The 27,233-nt window shown below is 33.0% G+C and overlaps 1 protein-coding gene across 1 annotated transcript in view; it reads right to left on the bottom strand.

The window, feature by feature from the left end:
• Positions 1–27,233, bottom strand: part of Obsc (Obscurin) — a 59,584-nt gene that overhangs the window by 11,820 nt on the left and 20,531 nt on the right. Inside the window, exons 5-20 of the mRNA XM_077439878.1 lie at positions 26,026–26,196; positions 25,788–25,953; positions 9,583–9,675; positions 5,954–6,256; positions 5,703–5,859; positions 4,555–5,628; positions 3,945–4,196; positions 3,366–3,614; positions 3,146–3,287; positions 2,887–3,068; positions 2,561–2,812; positions 2,304–2,481; positions 1,701–2,225; positions 1,341–1,625; positions 1,096–1,271; positions 714–1,001 (exon numbers count right to left, since the gene is read on the bottom strand). Of these exons, the coding sequence (XP_077296004.1) occupies positions 714–1,001; positions 1,096–1,271; positions 1,341–1,625; positions 1,701–2,225; positions 2,304–2,481; positions 2,561–2,812; positions 2,887–3,068; positions 3,146–3,287; positions 3,366–3,614; positions 3,945–4,196; positions 4,555–5,628; positions 5,703–5,859; positions 5,954–6,256; positions 9,583–9,675; positions 25,788–25,953; positions 26,026–26,196 (4,493 nt within the window). The remainder of the gene's footprint in view (positions 1–713; positions 1,002–1,095; positions 1,272–1,340; positions 1,626–1,700; positions 2,226–2,303; positions 2,482–2,560; positions 2,813–2,886; positions 3,069–3,145; positions 3,288–3,365; positions 3,615–3,944; positions 4,197–4,554; positions 5,629–5,702; positions 5,860–5,953; positions 6,257–9,582; positions 9,676–25,787; positions 25,954–26,025; positions 26,197–27,233) is intronic.

Raw genomic sequence — 27,233 nt, 5'->3', positions numbered from 1 at the left:
GAAAATGCAATGTTTTAAATTATTTTTTTCAATAAAAAAAATTCAATAGTACTATAAAAAGTAGTACTAGTAACTAAGAGCACTAACATTATTAAATGCAAATAATTTAAATCACTCTCATGTGATTTGTTTAGGACGACACACACTTAAAAAAACCATGTTCTTTCAATCCATTCACTAATTTATACTTACTTGCTCCACATATAAAGCTTGTCTAGAGTCTAGAAATTTTAAGACAGTGCCTTCAAATTCAAATAGTTGTGATTATGTTACTGGAACTATCTAACTAATTACCTTACCTAAATATTATTTTCTTTCAAAAATAATAACAAAATTTAACTTACATATTTACAGATGCTAATAAATGTTAATAAAATTGCAAATAAAAAATATTTAAATTCTCATATCAAGATATTTAGATTTAAACAATTCCAAAAAATTATTTAAATAGAAAATTGTTTAAAATATTATATATATGTACATAAATGTGTTTTATTCTTATTTATATTTTTATTTAAAGATTTTAATTATTGTTTGTAGTTTACACACCAAAATTTATATCCATCGATTTCACAGCTTTTAATTGTTAATTAATAGTACATACAAAGTTAATCTACTTAGAAGATGAAATCGAATTTTATAAATATTGATGTGAGGTCGTTCAATGAACGTAACCGTGTGTGCAAAAAGTTGTAACTGTTTTTTTAACTTACTGTGAATAATAACTCTGCTGATACATGAAACCGAACCCATCTCATTAGTGGCTTTGATCTCATACTCGCCACCGTCAGCTTCTTTCACTAAGTTCAAAGTTAAACTATAGTTTTCGAGCCTATGGGAATCACGTTCTATCTTGATGCGAGCATCAGTTGTGATGTCTTGTCCGTTTTTGTACCACTTTATAGTGGGATCCGGGCAAGCTTGAATCTCCACTTCCAATTTCAAGGTGGATCCTTCATCAACAGTCATATCCAAAAGCTTCTTGGTTATCTTTGGTTTGCCTGTTTAAAATTAAAGTTATTAATATACTTTATCAATTTAGTTTATATATATAAAAGTATAGTATATATAGTAAAGTAATTATAATCGATTTACTGTAGACTGTGAATGTTGATATGGTTTCTTCACAACCAACCTCATTGGTAGCTTTGCAAGTATACTTTCCAGAGAGCTCAGTTGTAACTTCCTTTATTGTCAACTTATAACTATCACCTTCTTGAATTCTAGTAAATTCAGATCGCTTTTCAGTTATTTCAACATCACCAGCATACCTAAGATTTATTGAATTCCATAAGTAGTCTATATTTAACGTTAAAATTGAAAATATTTATTTTCCATACCATCTCACTGAAGCCCTTGGATAACATTCAACAGTAATGTCAAATTCGATGTTAAAATCTCCTTCATTCGCTTTTTTATCGATTAATTTCTTTGTAAAGAGTGGAGCACATTTTACATTGAGCCTTGCATTGTCGGTAATCTTTCCAAAATCATTTGTAATCTCACAACTATAATCAGCGGAATCATTTCTATTGGCTCCCATTATTTGCAACATGGCAATATCGCCATTGTATGAAATCTTGATATTCTTACCATCGGGAATGATTTCTTTGCCATCTTTAAACCTGAGAAAAAAAGTAATTTAGTACAAATATCATATTGGTATTTGAATTTTTTTATTATTTAATATGTTTTAATACCATTTGACTGTTGGTTTTGGATCACCCTCCAGTTTGATTTGGAAAGCAACATTATCACCTTCACCACACTCTTGCATACCACCTAACATTTGAGTTAGCTTTGGTGGCTGTGCTACAAACAGCTGCCAAACATCTGAACACTGAGAAAACTCGTTCTTTGCTACTACCGAGTACGATCCAGAATCTGTGATTTTCGCACTCTTGAAGGTAATCTCGTACAATTCGTCGCTTATTCTTGTTATTTTGATGTTTTCTGTTTCTTTCAATTCCACTCCTTCCTTCATGAACGTCAATTTAGGAACAGGAGCTCCTTCGATTTCGATTTTCATTGTATGAGATTTTTCTACAATGCATGTTTGATTCTCTACCTTTGTTTTAAACCTGGGTGGACACTTAACAATCAGATGCATTTCAGCATGATCCTCCCCTAATTCGTTTTTAGCATATACGGTATAAATTCCAGCATCAGATGGAGTCACATTTTTAATCACAAGCGCTATGTTTTCAGCATCTTCATATAAAATCCTAAAAATAGATCGTTTTATAAAAGAAGAACAACGACAACATTATATTTTATTATTATTTAATTCAAATACAACATACTTAAATTTAGTACCAATTTCAATTGCCTTTCCATCTTTCTTCCATATAATCTCCGGTTGAGGAAAACCTTTGCAAACAAGCTCAAGCATAGCTGAGCTTCCAGCCGTAGCTAAAGCTTCACGATTTTCAATTACAAGCGATGGTTTTTCAGGTTCTCTCATTAGTTGGTTCACGGCACCTGTAATGTATATGATATATTAAATACATGATTTAATTACATTTTTATTAAATTTTATATTACAAGTACATATGTATACCTTGTACAGTCAGCTCAGCAGAGCATGAAATATTTCCAGTACTTGTTTGAGCAACGCACGTATATAAACCGGCATCTTCGGGTCTAACGTGTTGAAACACGAGGGCAAGAGAATCTTCATCGTCACCCAATAATACTTTAAAACGTTCTTCAGGATCGAACGTTTGTCCGTCACGGCGCCAGCTGAATGTTGGTTTTTCTCCAGCTGGTAGTAGTTCTCCATTTTCCAAGTCAGCAAATATATTTTTATCATCTGTAATTATTATTTTTTAATCAATAACATAATATTCCATATTACATTTTAAAGTAATTGGGAAGTATTTATACTTGTAACGGAAACATTAGCTTCACACGTTTCATCTCCATAAATGTTGGACGCATTACAAGAGTACTTTCCAGCATCACAAGGTTCAACATTCGTAAATACGAGTTCATAGAAACCACTTTCTGCATGATCGCGTACAATTTGTATACGATCGTCTTCTTTTATCAACTTGCCCTCTTTGTAACTGTAACATTCGGTGTAAATAAATGGGAGTTAAGATTTTTTTCATTTTATGTTTACTTCAAAATGTAAATTACTTACAAAGTAACTTTGGGATTAGGATCACCCGTTACTTTGATCATGAATCTCAAATAAGTGTTTTCCAAGAGTTCGGTATCTTTCAACCTCACCAAGAAGTAAGCCCCATTTTTGGCAGCACGCTCTTTACGTTCCTCGGTAGACACTGAAATTTAATTTTACATCGTATTTTTACAAATTTAAAAATTATTATAATATACATATGCATATGAAAAACACATACGTTCTTGAACAATCAACTGAGCAGTACAATGAGCGTTTCCTTTGGGATTTTCAGCTCTTGCCGTGTACACTCCGGTGTCAGATTCGTGACAATGTAACAGTTCAAGCTTAAAATCTCCTTGGTTTTTATTATCAGTGATAACAACTCTATCTGCCAATTTGTCTTCTAAAGGCTTATTGTCTTTTAGCCATGTAACTTTGGTCTCACGTGAAGATTGAAGAGAGCATAGAAATACTGCCTTATCTCCGGCTGAAAAGTTTACAGTTACATATTAATTTATTTCTAGGTTTTTGATGTGTAATTTTTTTATGAAAAATTCAAATCAATAAATAATTTGAATTCAAAACTTGTCATGTCAAGTTTTTAATAATTCATATTTAATTTTTAACCATTATTAATTTTGTTTATACAAAAATTAGCAACTACTCATTTTTAACAACTAATGCAAAACTACTGGACTTATTCTAAATGACAATAATTTGTTATATTTTTGTATTCTGAACAACATCCATATTATAATTCTACTCTAGTATTTCTAATATGAAATTGTTAAGCACACACCGACATCTAGCTACTTACGTTCCACGCTACATCCTTCGAGGGCTTTTATGAATACAGGTTTTCCTCCTTCACCAGACGTTAGTGCTACTCGTGCTTTATTGCTTTCTAATTTGGTGGAAGAAGTTGACACTCCGTTAATGTTGGACTCTTCGTGAGTCATACTAGAGGACAACACGGAGCCAGACACTTGAGAACTAATGCTAGTTCCAAGCGAAGAAGATTCGATCGCTGTACTTGAAGACAATCGGCTGCTCTTCTTCGACGAAAACTCTATTGTGAATTAGGAAAGATTATACACCAAACAAGTTTACAGATGATATTAATTGCATAAATATGTATTGTATTATCAGCGCGATACTAATGAAAATGCATGTGTGTAATGGTTATACATAGTTGTATCTATTGTATAATAATATTAGAATTTTGACCAAAAGTACTACAATATGATTAGACAAATATAGTTTACGACGAAACATTGGTACTGACTACATAGAAAGTTCAAGTTTTGGTTTTGTAAAAATAAAACATTGCAATGCAATTAATTCAACTAAAGTTATGGATGCATCTCTACAATTTAATTTAAGAGTTTTTATATATGTAATATTTCATTGTTGGTGAATTATGTTACCTTCTACTATCTGAGTGCTAGAATATTTTCGAGACATGTTGGCTTCTTGATTTGTAACTTCTGATGCAGCAGTTACTCCAGTTTGATCAGATGATTTCGCGACAACCTTTTCTTCTGATGCTGCACCAACCTTTTCTTCTGATGCTGCAACAACCTTTTCCTCTGATGCTCCAACAATCTTTTCTTCTGATTTCGCGACAACCTTTTCTTCTGATGCTGCAACAATCTTTTCCTCTGATGCTGCAACAACCTTTTCTTCTGATTTTGCAACAACCTTTTCTTGTGATGCTGCAACAACTTTTTCTTCTGATTTCGCTTGTTCTTCTTGTTTCAATTCTGAAGTAATTTCATTCGCTTTCACAGTTTGAGTAACTTCCGAAGAAACAGTTGATAAACGCGACACTTCCGACTCACTGACGGCTGCTGCTGCAGTAGTTTGTACAACTGTAGCTACTGTAGATTGTTGAGATACCGATGAAGACACTTCAACTGCTATGGACTTTGTATCTACAATACCTTTAGACTTTTCTTGTTCTGTTACTGTTGAAGTCGGTTTTGTAGCTTCAGCAACTGTAGTAGCAGTAGCTTCTTTCGATTTAGAAATCGACTCTTTTTCGGTAGATGTTTCGATAGATTTGACTTCTTGTCCTTGTTTGACTTGATTTGATTTTTCTTCCTTATTTGCAGATACGCTTTTTGATTCTGATATTGCCTGTGTAAATGTTGAAGATTTTGATTCTTCCGAAACTGTTTGGTAGCTCGAAACGGTAGATTCAGAAACTGTCTTTTGAGACTGTGACACTTGACTTTCTACAGATTTTTCAACAACATTCGAAGAAGTCGATGAAATTCCAACCTCTGTTGACTTTTTAACGACTTCTGTATTTGAAGCCGCTTGAACAGTAGACTCTGTAGTCTTGATGGATTGTTGCTGTACTTTTTGTGCTTCAGAAACAACACTTGCCTGTTGCTTAGAATCTTCCGATTCTTTGGATGGCTCTGGCGATTTGGCCTGTGGAAACGACGCTTGATGATCGACTCGGAGATCGTCTGCAGCGTGTTCTGCAAGGGCAACTGCAGAAAAACAATATAAATAAATAAAAACAGAGAATCATTAGTACAAATGTGGCTTGTGGATTGAAACATACCAACGTCGCTAGAATACTGCCGTATTTCTTTCAACCAAGCCGGCTTAACCAATTCCTTGTGAGCAGTTAAAGTTAAAGGATACGGCGAACCGCTCGCACTGTGCAGTTCAAATTTGAATAGATCTGCGATGTGATTTTTCACTTCGACTTCTGGTAACTGTCAAAAGCGATCGAATATCGATTTTTAGTAAACATAGGTAATAATTACACGGGTCTGATGTCAATTATGAACACGCACAAATCAAAAGCACCTTAACAATGTCCTTGAGTATGAACACCGATCGGTCGTCTGATATTCGTCGTACTTTGCAGATGAGGATGCGCGCCTTGAAGAGGAATAGATATCGCTCTTTGGCGTGACCCTCGCAATCGGTGACCGTGAACCAGTCGTGGGTGAGGAGACGTCCGAGCTTGAAGATATTTCCGTGATATCCTTCGATGCTAGACGTAAATTTATTATCTGTTGCCCTGTGGGGCACACCTAGCATAAGCTCAAGAGCCTTCTGGAGATCAGTACAGTCCTCGCCGAGTCGTGTCGAATACTTTACCAGCTCCTGATGTAAATAAGCGCATTGGATATTAAATATGTATATTCTATGTGTACATTTTTACCTAAAATAAAGCAAATACATAGCTTTTGACGAAGGCTGTATTTAAAAATTCATGCGAACATACTTTTTTTTAATCACATTTTTAGTTTTTGATTACTTAAAATTTGGTTTCTTTTTTAGTTAACCCTTTGAATGCTGACCAACGCCAATCGGCGTTTTGCCGACAGTTGTAATACACCAATGGGCGTTATTTTTTGAGTATATAAAAAAATAAACAAGAATACTACCCCTAAGCCTTTCCAGGTAGCATTGAAAAAAAATGCATTGAACATAGGTCGTGTAATCCTTGTCAATGTTTATAAAGACTGGTTTACACCGGAATTTTTGAATTTATAACCATAGCAGAATGTCTCGATGGAAATCCCTAACTGCTTGGCATTTAGATTGTTAGCATTTAATATTATAACGATAATGAAGAAGGTGGAACTAGTTTTGGGAAAATACATTCATTAATAGACTTCTTTTGTTTATTTTATATTGTTGAAAGATATATTAGAGAGTCTAAACACACCTTTACAAAACTAGAAATCCTCAACGGTATTTATCTAGGGTTTGTTTGGATTTTTATACATGATTTCTATTGGATTTATAAATAAATCTAGTTGGAAATGTTGGCGAAATTTTCAGCGTGTCGGGCTTTCAACAGAAAAGACGTCAGCACTCAAAGGGTTTAGTGTGAGATGGCGACTTTATTGTCACTATTGAATTATTGTACAATTTTCTTAGTCATTTATTTGATAGTACTTGCTTGGTTAAGAAATTTAATGCTAACTATTTTCACAATTATGTAACTAAAACGGAGCTCAACGAAATTTTCACATGGAAAATTGGCGATTTTTATAAGAACGACACAGTTTAACGAACGACTAATTTTTGAACGACTAAGTTTTGCTTATTTTAAGGACAAAACATTTTTCTTCTTCAATTTTTAATCTTTTAAATGACATGTAGTTGAAAAAAATTATTGGCGCGTTCCTCGCGAAAATTGCACTCGCTCGTAAACATTGCATCATTGAAATGTGTGTTAGAGTGATTTCATCGCGAATGGGTGACCGGGTGACATTGACGATAGCATACTTGTTTTTTGAAGCTCACTGGGACAGTTAAAAATTGTTCAAGAGAAGAAAATTGCTCTTATTTTTCGTTGTTGTCGAGTTCAAAAATACCGACTTTGACGATTGCCAGCTCTAGAAATAAACGAGTTTTATATTTACCGGCAACGCGTATGATGCGGGCGGGAATTACGCAAATTCCCATTTTGCTATATCCCCGTTCCAGATATTTCCATCTATTCTCGACCGATGCACACTGAAGTCATTCATTGTTGTCATTTATGTTTACAAAACGATACAGAAATAAACGACGAAAGCTCAAGAATGAGCCTCATCTATTATGCGTAATCACAAACCAGTTGAAGATGTATTGCAACTATGTACCTATACATACATATATATATATATATATATATATATATATATATATATATATATATATATATATATATATATATATATCTATGCATGCATAAGCATTGAAACTGTTTTTTTTTTCTATTTTTTATACATTGTGTAGATGTTGGCTGTTAGTATGCAACGTATATCACTTTTTGTTTCGGTGGTATTCGAGACTGTGAGCCAAAAGATCGAAAGTGTCTGCTCAGGGTTTTCAAAAAAGATACTATTAAGATTTTTTTTGGCATAAACAAACTTCAGCATATAAGATATATAACAATTCAGCAATATAACAATTATTTTATAATAAATAAGAGTCGTCCGAATGCTTGTAAGAGTGTTTTACATTGAAAATGTGTATAAATCTATCACGATTCATTTACAACGTGGTTAATTTAGCAACGGAGGCTATGATAGCCCTAACCGAGAACCAAACAATAATTTCGCATAAAATAATATTTATCGAGGCATCCGGCCAACAAACAGTTGGTTATATCATCGAGAGTTTCACTCGGAAATAGATTTCGGCCTAGAAGTTTACGCGAAAATCGCAATTTCAAGTCATATCCGTTGCAAAATGACAAATTAACGATACGTTTTTATTGCATTTTAATAGAAATTATAGACGGTTGCGAAGTGCTGGCGAGTCACTGATTGAAAAATAGCACAGCATCGGGAGCAGATATAAATAAAACCATTTTGTTGCGGACGTGTTGATTTTCGCGTTTCGAATAAAATGACACCGTAGTACTTCCTTCCTTTTCGATCAATGTCAGAGTTGTTCTGAATTCAATTGTTGGATCAATATTAAATCAAAATTAAAAATAAAATGACTTCACATTAAAAATACACGTTTTTTAGGCCGAGAACGTATTGCGGAAGATCACGTCATTTTAAACTGACTTAAACACAAAGATTGATCTTTTAAACAAAAATAAAAAAAAATATTGTAGAAAGTATATATTCTTAGTTAGTGCATTGTGCAAAAATGATCGCATAATATGATAAAAAAAAGTGAAAACAAAAAATGCAAAAAGCATACTTTGCATGTAAATAAATATCGCGCACAGAAATGTGTAAAAAAATGAAATTTGGAATTCAGATATTATATACGATGCCAAATATTTTCAAATTCGATAATATTTTATATTGCAAAAGTCGTATCTTGTTTACTAGCGGCGCTTGTTTTCGAGTGAAGATTTTCTGAAGAACGTGTAATTCGTGGCGACAGACTATCAATGGACTTGGTATCAAGCTTGCCAAAACGTCTAGCATTGCAGAGTGTAAGGTTTTTGGCATTTCTTCGACAAAAATTTCAAGAATTTTCTAATTATACCCCCCATTTTATTTACATGTGGAAATATTTAGCGATATAAAAATAGCCAAACTACATATGTATATCTGACACGTGTATCATAAAAATATGCTACTCTAATTCAATGTTTATTGTTATTATTAAATAATGGAATATAATATTATGAAGTTTACATAATGTGTTTACATTTCCAGTGACAAACACATTTCACTTGACGCATTTCCTCTTCGTTCTGTCGGTATTAATGAATGTCAAAACGTACACTTTTTCACAACCGTTAAATATAAAGAAGATTCATAGGAGTGTCCTTGTCGTAAATAATAAAATATATTAGCTAAAATCTATTTACGCACCGAGACATTGATGAATGTTTACTCCACGGGCATCAAAGGTTTGCATAAAATACATATAATATATATATAAATAATTAGTTTGAAGGCTTTTTCTAGTTACATACTACATTAAAAAATAAATAAAAAAACAAATAAAGATATACGTATTACCTTTAACAGAAGCTGATAGTCGTTGATGCGCTGAATAGGGAGTTTCAAGTGCTCAGAGATTGTTTTATCGTCCCCAAGTTGTAAAGATATTTCCTAGGAAAATAATTTTCACTAATTAATTAAAAAAAAATTAAGGTTTTAAAAACATATTGATATTTTTTAAGTTGACATAATTAACACATATCATATTTGTGTGAAATAATACTTTAAATAGTACTATGTAATAAAATATATGTACAAATGTGTAATGAAAATTTTATGGCATAAATTTTCTTTAAATACTCATACTGTATCTAATACATGGGCTCCAAACCTATGGGTCACGACCCCAAATGGGGTTGCGAAGGATTTTTGGTGGGGTCACCAACTAAACTAGATATGAAATTTCAGTTTAATAAACCAAAAGGTTTCTAAGAAAAACATTAAAAAAACCTCGATTCTCTAGAGTAAAAGTGTTACTTCCGGTTCAGGTAAAAATATTCAAAAAATATAATTTTTATTGCATGTCAAAAAATTTCAATCTGATAAGGTTGAGTGGTTTGGGAGATAATTGAATTCAAAAACTTAAAAAAAGAGGACACCTATAAGGGGAGGTACAATTAACGTTTAAAAATAAGCATTTCAGTAACCGATACTAAGTTTCAGTTCGATATGAAATTCGAACCTATAATTCGAATTTTCGCGTGATCACAAAACTTCATTTATTGTTACTACGTACATATGTAGATAAAATAAAATTATTGACTATAATATACTTTTCACTGTTAATCTATGCTGAAGTGTTTAAATACTATAATATTTTTTTTATACATTAAAAATGTGTTTTTCAGATGTTTTGGGGTTACATAGATCACTGGGAGCCTGTGAACTAGCATTACATAGATCACTGGGAGCCTGTGATCTATGTATGTAATACTAGGTACATAATTATTACATCATCTGATTATGAAGTAACTATTTATCTATTGATCTACATATGTAAATATGAGCCGTTATATTTGAAAGTGGCATAAGTCCACTTTTCTTCATTTTGCGAAATATAATATTTCACAAAAAATTAAATACAATGTTTTGCGTTTAACTATATTTAAAAATACTGGTGGCCTGTAATACGTTTATTCTGCTTTTCCAAGATTCTGGACATATCCAATTAAAATTCATAACAATTTGTGAAATAAGTCAAACAGTAATAGTGTTTTCGGAACTGAAAATTGGATTCCGCCACTTTCAGATATAACGGCTCATATAATAAATATGCAGATTGGATTGTAAAAATTACTTTGAAGTAAATTACATTAAGAGGATTTCACATTTATGAATGAAATATTTTAAATCAATTTCTATTTGTAAAGATTGATCTATACATTTTAGATAAATATGGTAAAAAGTTTTGGAATCGTTATGTAAATTGACAATATATTATTTTCAAAATCTATAGAGTAACTTAATATAGTTGATACTCCAAAGAAAAATAAACATGCCACCTCATATATGTACGTAGGTATGTACTTATATAAGTTCCTACAGTGACGGCTCGGGGAAAACTTTTCGATGATACTGCAGTACCTCAGTCGCTATGCACGCGCCACGCCTGTTCTCTACGAAACCTTTTGAGATAAACTCAAAAAATTATGCCAATCATAAGAATCTTGTAATCCTACAAAAATTCGACCTCGAAATTTTCGAGTCAGCGCTCGCTTAGTCGACGCGATGCTTTTGTAGAAAACGTGGGATTTTCCTCATAATGAGTTATATGAAAATACTTCTTACAGTCTACATATAACCAGTGGTGTCACCCTAATGGTTTCCATGGGTTTCTGAATCATTCTAGCCAAAAGAAAGCAAACATTCCACAAAATTTTTCTATCAACTATTGCGATACATCACTTAGCTGGAATTCACTATAATTAGTTCAAATTACAATATTTTAACCCAGCAAACTTGATCAATCAATAATAAAAAGTAAAGCGGCGGTGCGCGTTCGACCTGATTCTGGATGAAAGTCTTGTTCTACGACTGAAAAGTTTTTCAGAATACAAGGTGGGATGGTGGCTTCATGTTGAGGGTTTTAATTCATTGACCTTTAAAATGGCTTAAAAGAACACATGCGTATTCCATATATCCAATATATCCGTAGTTCGCAGGCATCCTTTTGCTCTCTATCCTTTAATCCTTCCAGACTTGACTTTTTCCCATAGAAAGAAAATACATGTGCGCTCGACATCGTAAACATATGTACATATAACTGAATTTTTGTACTCCACATTGTAAGCCCGCTTTAAAGGTCAAGGAATTTGACTCTTAAAGCCCTCAACATGAGACCACCACCCCCCCAACGAATACAGTCTAAAAGACCCTTTCGTCGGAGAACGAGACGGTTGTTCATGAATATCGCACAGGAAAAACCGAATACTCCACATGGCAACACTGGCAATACCAACTGAATAGGGTGTATAAAAGGGTTCAGTGATTACATCCCAAATGAGAATCGCCGCTATGAAAATCGCTCGCACGGATCTCCTGTCGCACGAAAATTCGTCGCACAGGAATATTGCCGGACAGAAAACTGCCCAAACATTGCTCAGCAAATGCTTTTTTCACGGGATTTTTGTAGCGGCGGTTATTCTGGTAGCGATTCACATTTGGGATGTAACCCGTTTACCGTATAAAAGGTCCCATACATAAAAACCCAGCACATTTTAAAGTGTGCTGGGACTGAAAGGATTGATAAACTTTTGTTATCCTTACTAGAAAATGTAAAAAAAAAATATATTTTTAAATAATTCAGACTAGACCGTGCTTAAATCAATTTCGTATATAAAAGGAGAAGGGGAATGGATGAGCGGAATTTTTTCAATTAATCCATTGGGCCATGTCCACTTCTGGAGAACGAAACTCACACACACTACACTAACTTTTACGACACTTTTTCCGAAAAAAGTTCTCTCTGCAAATCCTTTCAGAGATTTAGCATAGCACTACACACCGACGCGTCTCGTTACACGACAGGTACGATTGCTTACGTACCGTACACCATGACCAGCCGACGACCGTATAGTATTACCATCGGGGAAAATAAACTTGGTCATTATGTCACGGCTGCCGTCGCTTACACATATTTCGGGATGATACCGCGGTTATTTTTACGTATTCCGTTCGGTTGTTGGTGCTGGTTTGGGGTGGAGGAGGAGGAGGAGGAGCAAGTTCGGAAGCCGGGGAGGGGGTAGGAGACGCCCGAAAAACCCGACCTGCGCTTCTATTTCCGAGGGTGTGTACCTTCGAGGAGGACACGAGTCCCTCCCTTGGGGTTGTCAGGTACCTGTAGGGGGTGGTGGGTGGGTGGGAGTTGTTTTGTTGGCGCGATGTGATTGCGGTGGGTGCTCGGGCGCTGCCTGCACGCTACTGGCCACTGGCTACTGGCTAAGATTAGCTAGCCCGCTGCGGGGGTCTAAACCTAAAACCCCCGCTGAAGCTCGACAATACCTCACCTGACAATTACTTCACTGATTGGAAGACTGCATAGGTGTGTCCCGTGAGATTGTCAGATGTCCGCCCGCGTGAGAAACTGCAGGGACAAGCACTACGCAGAAGTTTGGATTTGGAGGAATTCCAAACTGAAAAGAAAACGTTCCAGGCGAACTGGTCTCCGCGTATTCATTCATAAATGAAGAGGTGTTAATGCAAACAACTCATCGGCGATTATGAAACTGCTAGTTTCTACGAACTATAATATAAAGCCAGCTGTTCAACTCATTGACTAGTTACTGACTACTAGCGACTAACGACTGAGAGGTCTCAGGTTTGAGCCTTGTTTAGACCTTGATTGAAAAGAATCCTTGTATGAGTATTTCTATGCTGCTGTTGGTCAGATGTTGATATTTGTTTCTCCAAGTCAACTTTTTTCAATCAGAGTTCTGATTTAATTACTTTGTATCCATCAGTTTTTGTATCAATCAGTTTTCTGAATTAATTATTGAAACGATTCCTCACAAATTGGCTTCACATAAGTTTCGTTTTGGGGAAAACTATGGCAGGGCTGTGCCGTGCTATGATACAGTGATGCAGCCGTATCAGGCGGCACCTTGAGGAGGGCGGCATAAGCAACGAAATCAAAATACAGTTCGACTATGAAGAAGCTGTCGATGAAACCTCAACAGATGAGAATAGATATAAAATAATATTTTTTAATTATATTCTCTGAATGAACAATTCAACGCTTCTGGAAATCCGTATCAGAATTTTATTTGATATTTTAAAACCCAAAGATATACAGGCGGACCTCAACTTTCGCACATAATTGGTTCCTGAAAATGTGTGCGAAAGTTAAATGTTCGAAAGTAGAGGGATGTAAAAAAAAAGCAAAAAATGTATGTATTAAATAAAAATTATTTATATACATTAAAAAGTAAAGTAAATACACAAAATAAAAAGCAAAAAAGCAAAAGCAGAAAAACACGATAAAATAAAAAATAAAAACAAAAGAAAAATAACACGTAAATAAAATACTCAAATCCTATTCTTAGTTTTACATTCTGCAAAAGAAAAATAGTAAAAAAAAAATCACAGCGAGGCCCAAATGGAAGAGAGTAGATTAAGATTCCACACATACATCACATTCAAATTAAGAGAATAATGGTGAGCGCAGGCTGCCAGATACATATGTTAAAATAACATCCGATAATCTACACTCACTTAGGTGGGAAAATATCGCATTCAGGCACGGCAAATTATAATCTCGTAATGAACTTGTCAAGAGTTAGTTGAATATGACAAATTTTTTTTCTTCATAGAGTGTTCTGTAACAGACAGTACTCTTATGAATAGCCCTACGTTCTTGAGATATTCGTTCTCCATTGGGATCACAGTCTTCCATAATGTTCAAAAACTTTTCGAGATGCGTAAAAGCTTCGTTCATATTTTTTATAGTTAAGGTATTAATGATTTCTTCTGGTTCTTCTTCCTCACTTTCAATATGTATATCATTCTCGTTCTCTTGTCGGTCCATTAGAAATTCATTGGTCATGGGTTCAGAATGAGATTCAATCATCTCATTAATATCTTCAATGTTAACATCTAGGCTAAGTTCGTTCATTAAGTGAACTATTTCAAGTGTGATAGTTTCTGGAGTTTCATCAAAATTTATATCACCCATCATTTGTGGGCATAGTTTTCTCCATGAACCTTTCATTGTTGACTCTTTTATTTCAGCCCACGCGTCTCCAATATTGTTTGTTGCGTTCCATATGTTATAATTCCTCCAGAAATCTTTTAATGTGGGCCCACCTTCCATGTCAGTTGTCTTGATGGCCTGATTCATTATCGACCTCATATAATATCGTTTAAACGTAGCTATCACTGTTTGGTCCATGGGTTGTATGAGAGTCCTGTAGCATTATCTAAGATTAATAATATTTTAAATGGTAAATTATTAACTTCACAATATTGCTTTACTGCTGGTACGAAATGTGAAGTGAACCAATCTTTAAATATTAAAGCAGTAACCCAGGCTTTTTTATTTGATTTCCAAATGACTGGAAGCAATTTTTATCTTTCCCTTTCAATGCTCTAGGATTTTCTGCTTGATAAATTAACATTGGAATCAATTTTAAATCACCAGCTAAATTTCCACCAAGAAGCAATCGGTTTTTAGAAGGTTTATGACCAGGGGCAACTGATTCTTCCTTTGATAAGAATGTACGATTAGGCATCTTCTTCCAAAATAAATCAGTCTCATCTACATTGAATATTTGACTAGAGGAATATTCACCATCTTCAATAATTTTGGACAATGAGGAAATAAAGTCTTTTGCAGCATCTTCATCCGCATCAGCTGATTCTCCAGTGAATTTAATATTGTGTAAAGAAAATCTTGTTTTAAAAATTGAAAACCAGCCGTGACTTGCATGAAACACCGTGTTAGAATCTTCTTTTAGTCTAGCCTTCCAATCCTTATGCAAACTAAGAGCTCTAGCTTGAATTATTGAAGTACTCAGAGGGATGTTTTTTGATTTTGGTCACTTATGCAATAAGACAAAGATTTCTCCATTTCATCCATCATTATGCCGTACAGGATGTAACACTTTTCACAGTACGGGCTCGTTCATACGCATTTCATAGTGCAACAGGGAATGGAGGAGAGGGAAACAATTGCACGCAAACAAAAATTTTTGCATTATCACCAAAAAAAAACGATTTTTCAAAAATGTGCGAAATAGCGAATTGTGCGAAAGTCGAATGTGCGAAAGTTGAGGTCCGCCTGTACATAGATGACAATACGCTAGAAAATTATTGTACCAGTCAATAGTGGAGAAAAAAAACTGTGCCTGTAACTAGTGGAGAAAAAAAAATTGTTAAAAAGATTAACTAAGATGTTCAATAGGCCAAACAAACTACACACCCCTGATTAACGAATTTGCTAAAGTTAAAGTTAGAAGGGTAAAACTGTAGTAGATTGTTGTAGTTGATGGTCATAGTTGATATCATTGCTTTTAAGTAGTTTGTATTTTTAAAATAAAAATATTAATCGTACATTTTGTGCAGTTTCTTTTACAATACAATCGAAGGTTTCAAAGAAACATTTTGGGGGGCAGCATTTCGAAGACTTGCAATCATACTGAGAAAATCTACCGAACGGCCCTGCACTATGGTAAAAATGAAATAAACAAATATCCAATCTACATATATAAAGTTTATCGTTTGTTTGTTCCCTGTGAATATCTATAGTTATAAATTTAAAGCCACCAAAGGAATACTATTTCATGATACTCTAACTTTGATCGTCAATGGTATTTGAAAAGAAGAAGTTTTTGACAAAGTTTAGCCGGCAGTATAGCTTGGTGGTTGCTTTAATGCTAACCACCGGGAGTTTGCCGGGTTCGATTCCGTGGGTTAGCTTAGATTGAAAATAATTTATTCCGAGTATTATCTGGGTCTGCTGGTCAGACTTGGATATTTGTGACTTCTAAATATTTGTGAAGTCCATCTTTTCCTATCAGAGTTTCCCAATGTATCCGATTTCATTGTTGAAACAGCTCGTCATCAAATTGGCAAAAACAATCCAACCCACTATGTCACCACTATTTGAATATGATATCAAAATTTATAAGATATAAATTTATATATGTACGATTTTAATACTATAAATTTCGCTCAGGGACAACCCGATGACGGCATCTTGGGAAAATATAAAATTGAGTCCATCGGCTATATCACGTTGAGCAATTTAGTTATTATTTTTATAAATAAATAAAACACACAGCTAATAACATAATAGTTCCTGAAGCAACCAATAAGATGGAGTTTAGGAATTAGAACGAGAAAGGAGTTTATATGTATAATGAATATATAAAAAAACGCAAGGCGTAAAATAAAATATGAAAAGTTGATCAGTGATCGATTCCGAGTTCAAATAAGACAAAATCTTGAATTTTAGCATGATCATAAAAAATTTAAATGGAATATTGAACGATTGCGAACCAATCTGAGAGAAGAATGAAATAGGAAATAAAAATAAAATGCAATTATCTACTGATGGAATTGTTGATCACTGCATTGATAGCATTTTATAAATTTTAAATTGGCTTTTTTAATATATTTTTCGTAATTTTTAAATGGATTTTTTGCGTCTTTCAATACCTTTCAAACCATATTATAGGTACATACATACATATGTATATGAAGTCGACGCTAAGCAAGCCAACAAAAAGGTAAACATATTCAATCAGACCCTTCATTATACATGTCTAGAAAAATAGCAAATACTGGAGGTACATATTTTAAAACATTTAAATGAGTTTAGTGAATTTGTACATTTATATATTTTTTATTGACCAATTTCTATTTTTTAAATATTTATTTTGACCTCATTTTAGATTAGACGAGTTAAGATTTGATTAAATGTTTTGGATGTTGAATCGACAATAAACCAATAATACGTATTGTAAGTATTGTTTATTTATACTATAAAATAATTAATTTGTAATGATTTTGTATTATATTAATACTGGCGTTCGTTCATCGACGGAAATCATAAATTTACTATGTGTAATAAATATCAAACATTTGAATCACAAAATAAATACATATATGAAATGTAATACGAATCGTCAATACAAAAAAAAAAAAAACTATAAAGCAAAAAGCTCGAGTTAAATGTACCGAAATAACACCCAACGAGTGATTTAGAATTATTAAAGATCTGTTATAGTATTTTTAATCGAGCTTACCACACGAGTAAGGAGAGATGAAAATCTCTCATGTTTATTTGAAAAGGTGCTAAAAAATTTATGCTTGTGTGATGAATCACTTCAACTGCGAACTGTAAATAATATTTTACACGCTTGCGTTCAAAAATAAATTATTTTTTCAATACAGAAATAAATTTTTGTTGAAACTGCATTGAAAATGATTCCGAATCTCAACATTGAAAAGTCAGCCGACATTAAACGTTTTAAACGAAATTGACAAAAAAATAAAAGACGAATCTTCGAAGACGTTCATTTAAATTTATAGATTGTTATGAAAATAGCGATTTCTTCACGTTCATTTGGCCAGTCTCTGTGTGTGCATTTTCTTTCAGTTATTTCTATCCATGTTTTTCTTTCACACGCATTGTATAAATCTGTTTGTTTTAACAGACACTATCCACTAGTTTATTTGTCTAACCTTTTATTTGATGCTTTTTCAAAATGGAATCCACACGACACGTGAACTTGAACAACACAACCTAGCCAACCCGAAGCAGAAATAGACCCAAACTATGTACATACAAAAAGATCCACTCCCAAACCGTTTTGTCCGTTTTCCACTTGATAATTTGACGACTTGATCGGGCGTTTAGCCCCGAAATTATTTTGTCAGCCACCAGTCGTTAGACCAGTGTTTATTTCGGCGGTTTAATGGCGATGGCAATATATTCCTGTAGCCGATAGCATCTCGGAACGAGTTGGCGGCCGTGGGAAGATGCTGCCCACAACTTTTCGTGAAAAGCTCCAAGTTTAATTCGTTCGGCGCGAGCTTTCAAAGTTTCAACATATCTGTCCGACATACACGTTCACATATATAAATGCGTATTATATTTAGACCGATGCGGAATGCGTTCAACACCACATCCTCCACGATTGACATTCGTGATTAACACCGGACATCTTCGAGCTTCCACAAGCTTCGTTGCGTCGACCCACTAAACTTTCACGGTCACTTTACGCTAGTTGAGGTAACCGTTGCGTATGAAAGATGACAGTAATTTGGATAAATTAACGCTATGACAACTTGTTTAAAATTTAATTAGTAATGAAAAATTACAATTTTAGTCGAGGAGAAATTGTATTCTATTTCAGCAATACAGTTGCCTTGCTTTGCGATGCTTTGGATGCTTGAATAATTTGTTGATTTCATCTGACTTACTTGTTGCAAAGGTTCTATAGACTTTCTAAAATGGTAAATTTTTTGTAAATACTGTTGCATAGAGGTGCGTTCATGATCCAAAATCAAAATCAAAATCCAAGGCTAAATTCGCTTCGCAGCATTTATTCAACGATTCGGGAGGTCCACACGTAACCACCGCTCACTCCAGAATAATCTGATCTACCGTTGTTATAGTACAAGTTGCTCACCATAGATTCCCCGATCAGTTTATTTATGTATTGTCTAAAGGTCTACCGCGGTGAGTCTATTGTTCTGTGAGAACTCCAGCGTATCTTTGCTAGAGCACTTACTGAGTCCCGTTAGCCTAATCCGGGTTCTCCATTGTTCACCCACGAATGCACTTGGATACTATCTCTCTCATAATAAAAATTATATATGCATTGATTTAAAAAATATTTCTAAAGATTTCGAATATTTCTGCAGCTAATAAAATTTAAATACGAAATTTTCTATCAAAATTTATTAGTATACATATATACATATGTTACAGTCCATGTGTATATACATATCGGTAAATATATTTCGTTCGTTCATGAACATACTAGTTCATTCATACGCAAACCAATCTGGCCAGTTAACATAAAATAACTATTTGACAAATTACTCGTACACAAACTATTAGGCAGGTATGCTCAATCGTTTATCCCATTCTCTATGTACATATGTATGTTCAACATTGGTTGCAATATTTTAAAAATTAGCGAAAACAGGAATTATAGTAGCGTTTCGGTTTCATAATGCGGTTTCCACAAAATTTCCCATTTTAAATAATAGGTGCTCTTACAAATCCAAAATTTTGACAGCTAAAAGTTTCATTCGACACCTACGGAGACTATTTGAAGACAGCTTTAAACTTTTAGCACTTAAACTAAAACCTATGTATAGTTCCTGGATGAACAAACTAGTACGTTCGTTCGAAACTGTATGAAGTGAAAAATTGGACTGGAATAAATACATATCTAGTTGAGAAAGTTCAATAAAAAATTAAAAAATATTAATATTACTACCTACTGATATTAATTTTCCTTTTTAATATGAATATATGTATGTATACATCACTTGAAATGCCACAAAACAAGATGTTGAAAACTAGTAATAGACGACCAATGTATGTTTTAAAGATATAACATTGCAGAAAAAAGATACACCTCGAAAAGATGCAGTGCTAGTTAAGTAAGTCAAGAGAATATATATACATACATATATACACATACGCTAATATTACATTACAGATATTACATAAGGTAAGAACTAATTTTAAATCAGCAATTTCAGATGTTAAATTAGGCATATAATATTATGATATACGATTGACCTTCTCGTCTATTTACGAATCCACTTAATTGACACATTAAATATCCAGAACATATCGAAAATAACGCAAATTTTGGACGAAGCTACTCGACTTGACGTTTCGTCGCATTAAAAAGATTCTAAAACGTTATTTTGAAGTGAAAAAAGCTTTTTAAAAAAATTTTAAGTTCGGAAACTTTCACCGATAACAACATTAAACATGTTTACCAGATAATGATATAGATACACGCGCTTAGATTTATAATAGGACATGTGCCAAACACGATCAAGTCACAAATGCACCGGGTATGTGTACATATGCCAACTGAACGAAAATAATTTCATACGCACGCGCCGTACAATAAATACTCAAAGAATTACATCAAAGAATGACTGCTCTTTCTATTTTTTTTTTACATCAAGAAAATTGTTTTGCATCTTGTGAGATATAAATGAAAGCAGCCAGCCTTACGCAACAACAACAAGCTTGGCACGTCACGCTAGAAAAATTTTATGATTAGCGCCACCAATAAAATAAAAACGCTTGTTTTTCTATGAAGAATTTTCATTACTAATACGTTTAATTTTTCATAAGGTTTTGACAAACGAAATTCCGAATGTTCATGACCATGCATTTAATTTGGCACAGTTTAAAAGCGATTAGTGAGCATACTGTACATTTTGGCATAGTTCATTCACACTGAGATCGCATTACAGTGGCTTCGATTATACATATGTACACATATATACATATGTATGTTGTATGTTTAAAATAAATAAATGTATTTAGAAATGAATCAAAAATATTCCGCAAAATGAATTTTATTCATATGATTTGTACATTTGTATAGCGTTTTCAATGTGAATATCGTAAAATTTTGCAATACCTACGTATCATATTCCGAATTCATTAAAGGACTCGAAACAAAATTTTTGCCAACAAATATCGAATCGAATGAAAACCATGACCCAGTTAATAAGGTCGTTTCTAATACTGGAAAATTATGAACGACGATTATAACATGAAAGATCTTCACTATGCTATATATACCTACATATGTATAATTAATTGAATCTGGAAAGCAGCTGCTTTCCCAATATAATGAATGAAACACGTGATACATGTACATATGTAATTCAGATCAAACGTCACTATTAAGATCACCCAAGACGCATCTAGAAACCTTTAAATACAATGAATTCTAATTCAAAGTAAAAAAACATCACCTACAAGTGAAATTATACGGTATAAATATTTTTGTTTTAATTTAGACTAATATTAGAATACTATTGTAACGTGGGAACATGAGAGATAGAGAATCAACTATCTAAGTGCATTCGTAGGCGAACAATAGAGACCCCCGGATTAGGCTAACGGGACTCAGTAAGTGCCCAAATAAAGAATACGCTGGAGTTCTTATAAACGCGGGCGAGTGCGTGCGACTCACCAGGGTAGACTATCACATTACATTAATGGATCGGGGAAGCTATGCTGTGCAACTTTCCTTTTATAAGGACGTACACTCGGTAGATCAGATTATTCTGGAGCGAGCAGTGATTACGTGTGGACCTCCTGAATCGTTGAACTTATGCTGTGAAGCAACTTTGGCCTTTCTTTTTTTTATCCTTAACCCACCCTACGCAACACTATCAATGACATTAAGCTAAGTTAATTGCTTAATATTTTTATTGAGACATACGAATTATATCATCATAACTACATATGTATAGGTACACTGAAATTTATTTAAAAATAATTTTACGAAGATAGACAATTTAGAATAACAAATTAATATTTGATTTAGAAAATGTTGATCATTTGTGTGAAAAGTCTATTAATGTGAAACTGTGATTTTCCAAATGTACTTGAGTATCGAATAATAAGTATTGTTTATATTACTTATTTATTATACAATAAGTTTTACCATGTGCCATGACAGGTTGCCCCAATGTGACACCTATGGCCAAACTTTTGTACCATATATACATAGATACAACACAACAGCGTCATCTATGGACAAACTGGTATAATCGAAAAATTTTATGTACGATGAATTTACGATAAACACATTCCACATACAATGTAGGTAAGCATATTTTATTTTAATATATATGTATGTGACGAATTTATGAGACACTGAAGAGGGAGGATATTATATGAAATTATATAATATATTCAAATTATCGAACAATGGTAAAAGAAAGTGGCGTCTGTCCGGCAGGCATTCGTAGTCAGATAGTATTAGATGGGGAAGAGCGCCGTCATAATATTCGCAATGAAGTTCTAAAAATGCCCCAACTATTTCAGTAAATTTGGACCAGTGCCCAGTGGACACGGCTAGCCCAGCTGAGATAGTGGTAGGCCGGCATCGATAAAGAGATATCGAAAATATATCGATGATGATCATCTCAGATATACATACAATGTATTGTATAAATAGAACAACACCCATATGTTTATTTATATATATTATAGCATTAATAAATGGGAAGATGATATAACAAAAATTCAAAAACATTCAAACACTCAACGAAAAAAATTCACAACTTTCTTTACGACGAATAAAGTGACCCTAATGACGATTAAACAAACATGTTATAATATATATACGTTATTTGCAAAATCCAACAATTTCCTGTACAATTTCCGGTAATAAGAGAAACCAGCAACATAGCTCGTAAGGTAAGCGTATTATACTATTAATAGAGGGTTCAATCCCTGACCCTGCATTGCTATCGATCCTTGGATATATGTATGTATGTATGTGTCTCCAGGTCAATCGTTTCGCATCAGAGTTTGTCAATTTATCTGATTTCATTGTTGAAACGGTTCCAAATAAATTGACAACCTATTCTCAGTTGTCATCATTATTTGAATATAATTTCAAATTTATAATAATAATGCTTTAAATTTATATAAAGTACATATGCACAAATTTAACCACAGGTGTCGCTTTGGGCAAAACCCGTAATTGCATCATGGTTAATATATTTTTTTATAAATTAACATACAAAAAAAAACTTCATCTATTGTTCTACGTACATAGATAAAGTAAAAATTGGATGCGACCAACCCACAACTTGGTATATGTATTTGAGGAATATAAGAAGGTTACAAAACAAAATTTGATAATTAAACATACATACATGTTCACACATATCGGCTATGATAGCATTTTCGATACAAATTGAGCGCAAATGTAGGGAAACTAACATAAGGCAAAAGTTCTACTTCCGGTTGTCAAATTTTTTTTATTACTTATAATCACTATAAGTATTATACAAATTAAATTTCAAGATAATCAAAATAATTTAAAAGAACAAAATAAAATAATTGAATATTGTTTAAAAAAAAAATACTACTTCCGGTTTACGAATTCTGACTAAAACCTTATCAACTCTAAGTTAGTACATAAAAAATACAAATACAAATTTTCAGCTCGGTACGTTCAAGGGTGTGGAAAAAATCGTCAAAATCTCGAGTTCGAATTTTCGCATGATCACAAAACTTCATCTATTGTTACTAAGTACATAGATAAAGTAAAAATAATAGCATGAAAGTTTTTCTTGTTATTGGAAAGAAGATTGTATTATATTAAAATAATTCACAAATCGTTATTATATATTGGGAAATAGTATTATATACTATATATAAACGATACGAAGTGATTTAACTGAAGAAACAGTAGTAAATTTAGATACAGCGATTAAACGTTCCGTTTTTATTAAAATTAAGCTAGCTGTCTGGCAGTGTTAGCACAAGCCTGCTCAGCTATTTTAATTGCCCTTAACAAATTGCCTCCCAGAGAATTGCACCAATCATATTTCGAACTGAAGACTTAATTACTCGTCTCACGTGCAAAATGTTTCACTTCGTAAAGGCATTACTTACATTTCCATCGAAATAATGCGAATATTTCCCGAAATGAAGATTGATTGTCTTCGTTTAACGATGGACACACGCAATTCGTAACACACGGGTGGTTTTCCAGTGACGTTTGCGTGTTATTTTGAGGGCACGTGAGCGTTAACATTCGCCCGTGACTCAATCGTCCCGTGGAAACGAGTCAAAAAGCGACAAAAAAAGACAAAGAGGACGACGACATAAGAAGAGGATCTCCTCAAATAGAACCGCAGAGAAATGCCTGCTATGCTCGATTCATTGATCGAAACAAAACAACGGTCACGCTAAACCGATCGTGAAGTTCAGTCGGGAAATTCTTGGAAAATCGACGTATTCCTTTGTGACGGTACGCGTGCATTCGAATAGATTCAATTTCCCGACCTTTTGGAAACGCTTCCATATTAATTCAAAGCATTGAATGTGTATTACATCTTAGTTGAATTTTTATTACATCAACAAAACTAAATCATGTATATCGTATAGCCACAGCATAGTGCACTGGTAGAGCAGTTGAGAGGTCGTGGGTTCAAGTCCCTGCCAAACACGCTGTTGGCGATCTCGTGGTGATTAAAACATAAAACGAAAGTCTCCCGTTAGGATTTTCCAATTTTTCTATCTTAACTATTGTGACGGATCCTATAAATCGGTATCTTCCCCTTCAATTACTCGAAAATTCGAGTTATTAGCATCTGGAATTGGTTGAATCTTATGAAAATATACTACCAATATAAAGTATTCGCTGTGTATCAAAAATATTGTTCATTATCCATGGATATCTTTTTTGTATTCTATGTACTGTTATGTTTGAAAAATTGTTTTTACTTATAAACAAAAATAATCTAACCATATGTATCGCCTTAGTGTAATTCCTGTCATGGCACAAATGATGTATATAAATAATAAAACATAATATGTACATATAAAAAAGCCAAACTTTACGGTTCTAATACAAAATAAATTATTCAAAAATGTTTCTTAAAAAATAATTGATTATGTATAATACATATGTATGTATATAAAATTTTACATTGTAATTACTATTCGATTACTGAATTGGAACGAAATGAATTGCACGATATTTTAAACTGACTTGAATATTTTTTTAATCACATAATTGAAATATTACATATATTTTTGTTTTACTAGTAACTAAATATCGATATTCATTTTCATTCAATAAAACCATTTCGTTGTCAATTTATTATATGATAATAAAAGCTACATCACACTACATATGTATATATAAATTATTATAAGCTATCGGAAAATTCACACTTCCATAGATATGTATAGAGGGAAAATTCTGTAAAGCGACATCTATGAAATAAATTAAAATTTCTATAAATGATTTATCTTAGACACAAACCATTTAAAACTTTGGAAAGCTAATCTTCATTGAATATTTAACTTTCATCACATATCTTATTCTCGTAGTGTTCGCACATACATACATACATATGTATCATTATATTTTTTGGCCATAGTAGATAATGTGCATATAAACATAACAATAATATATACATATAATAGTTGAAACTAGAGTTAATACCTATATAGTGTGTAAAATAGTATACATAATTACCTCGAAAAACTCCCTAGCCTGTCGATTATCACTCAGGAAAATCTGAGAAGAAGGTTCATCTCTGCAATAGGCAACATGCTTATCAAATTCGCGTTCCATTCGTAGAAATGTTTTTCCCAACATTCTCGGTTCGTTCGCATAGTACTTCACACCCTCAATGAGGACACTGAAACAAACGACGATTTAAACATTAGAACGGTCTATAAATAAAACAGGCCAAGACTACAATAGAACATACGTATTGTGAAAATCAGCAATCTGTTTGAAGTTGTTGAAAACCAAATCTTTATTGTCGCTGACGGCTTTTGGCGTGGTGGGTTTATCGACGGGTTTCATATACCTCTCTACGACCTGTTGCAAGTCCCTTCCAAACTCCTCTTCAGTCTCCACCAACTCACGCACCACAGCTCTTAAATCAAACAAAACATGTAATGTTATATTATCTTCATAAATAAGCAAAATGGTTATAACTAAATTTTATGAGCAACAATTAGGATTAAAATGTCACATAATTTGTCTTGAACGAGGCTGAGTTATATACGAGCGTTTATATGAGTGCTTATACGAGTGCTTCATTCTCGTAGAACTTTATGTGAGAATGAAGCACTCTTATTGCCGAATATAATACCACACGTATGGTAAAAATTGTAATAGTATAAATTTTTGTAAATCTTTTAAGAATTATTATATCTAAAAAATGAGGGTTTCTCATATTTGTTCATATGTATTATAAACATAATTTATATGGAAGTTCACTAAATGTTATCTAATATAAATATAAAATATTATATAATAATTATAAAATATTATAAATTTTATGGATACCACGTGACTACTTTTGGATCATAAGAAATTTGTAAATTTGATCTAAAATATTTAATACAGTTTATAAATTAAAAATATTTATTTTATATTCTCCTATTTCTACAATCTGAACATTTTAAACGGCACATAATACACATGTATGTACATTCGTATATAAAAATACTTGCTGTGTGTTCTTTGATCCCACTACGTATTTTAATATATTTTTTAAATTGGAATTGTAATAATTTTTCATGTTGAAAATAATAATAATAACCAAACAAATAATGACAACATACTTTAATTTTTATCACTATAGAATGGTGTGAATAATCATATGACCAAGAACATACATACAAATACATAAACATGGTGATTTTTATTGATAGATTTTCATATTCAATGACACTGCCTAAATACAATAAATGTGTACATTGATTAAATGTTTTATTTATGAAAATTCCAAATTCCAATTATTTCTTTGTCAACAACAAACTGAGCCGAATAAATGCGTCGCCAAATAATATTTTTAAACTGTTTAAAACAAAAATATTGTTTCTTTATTCATAATTTTGAATATAAATTTAGTCTATGGAAACAAAATGTGTTTTCTGTGCATAAAATCTTTAGTTGATGAGGCGT

Source organism: Arctopsyche grandis, chromosome 10 (assembly GCF_051622035.1).
Source record: "Arctopsyche grandis isolate Sample6627 chromosome 10, ASM5162203v2, whole genome shotgun sequence".
NCBI classification, from domain to species: Eukaryota; Metazoa; Arthropoda; class Insecta; order Trichoptera; family Hydropsychidae; genus Arctopsyche; species Arctopsyche grandis.
This window is presented reverse-complemented; position numbering and strand designations above follow the sequence as displayed.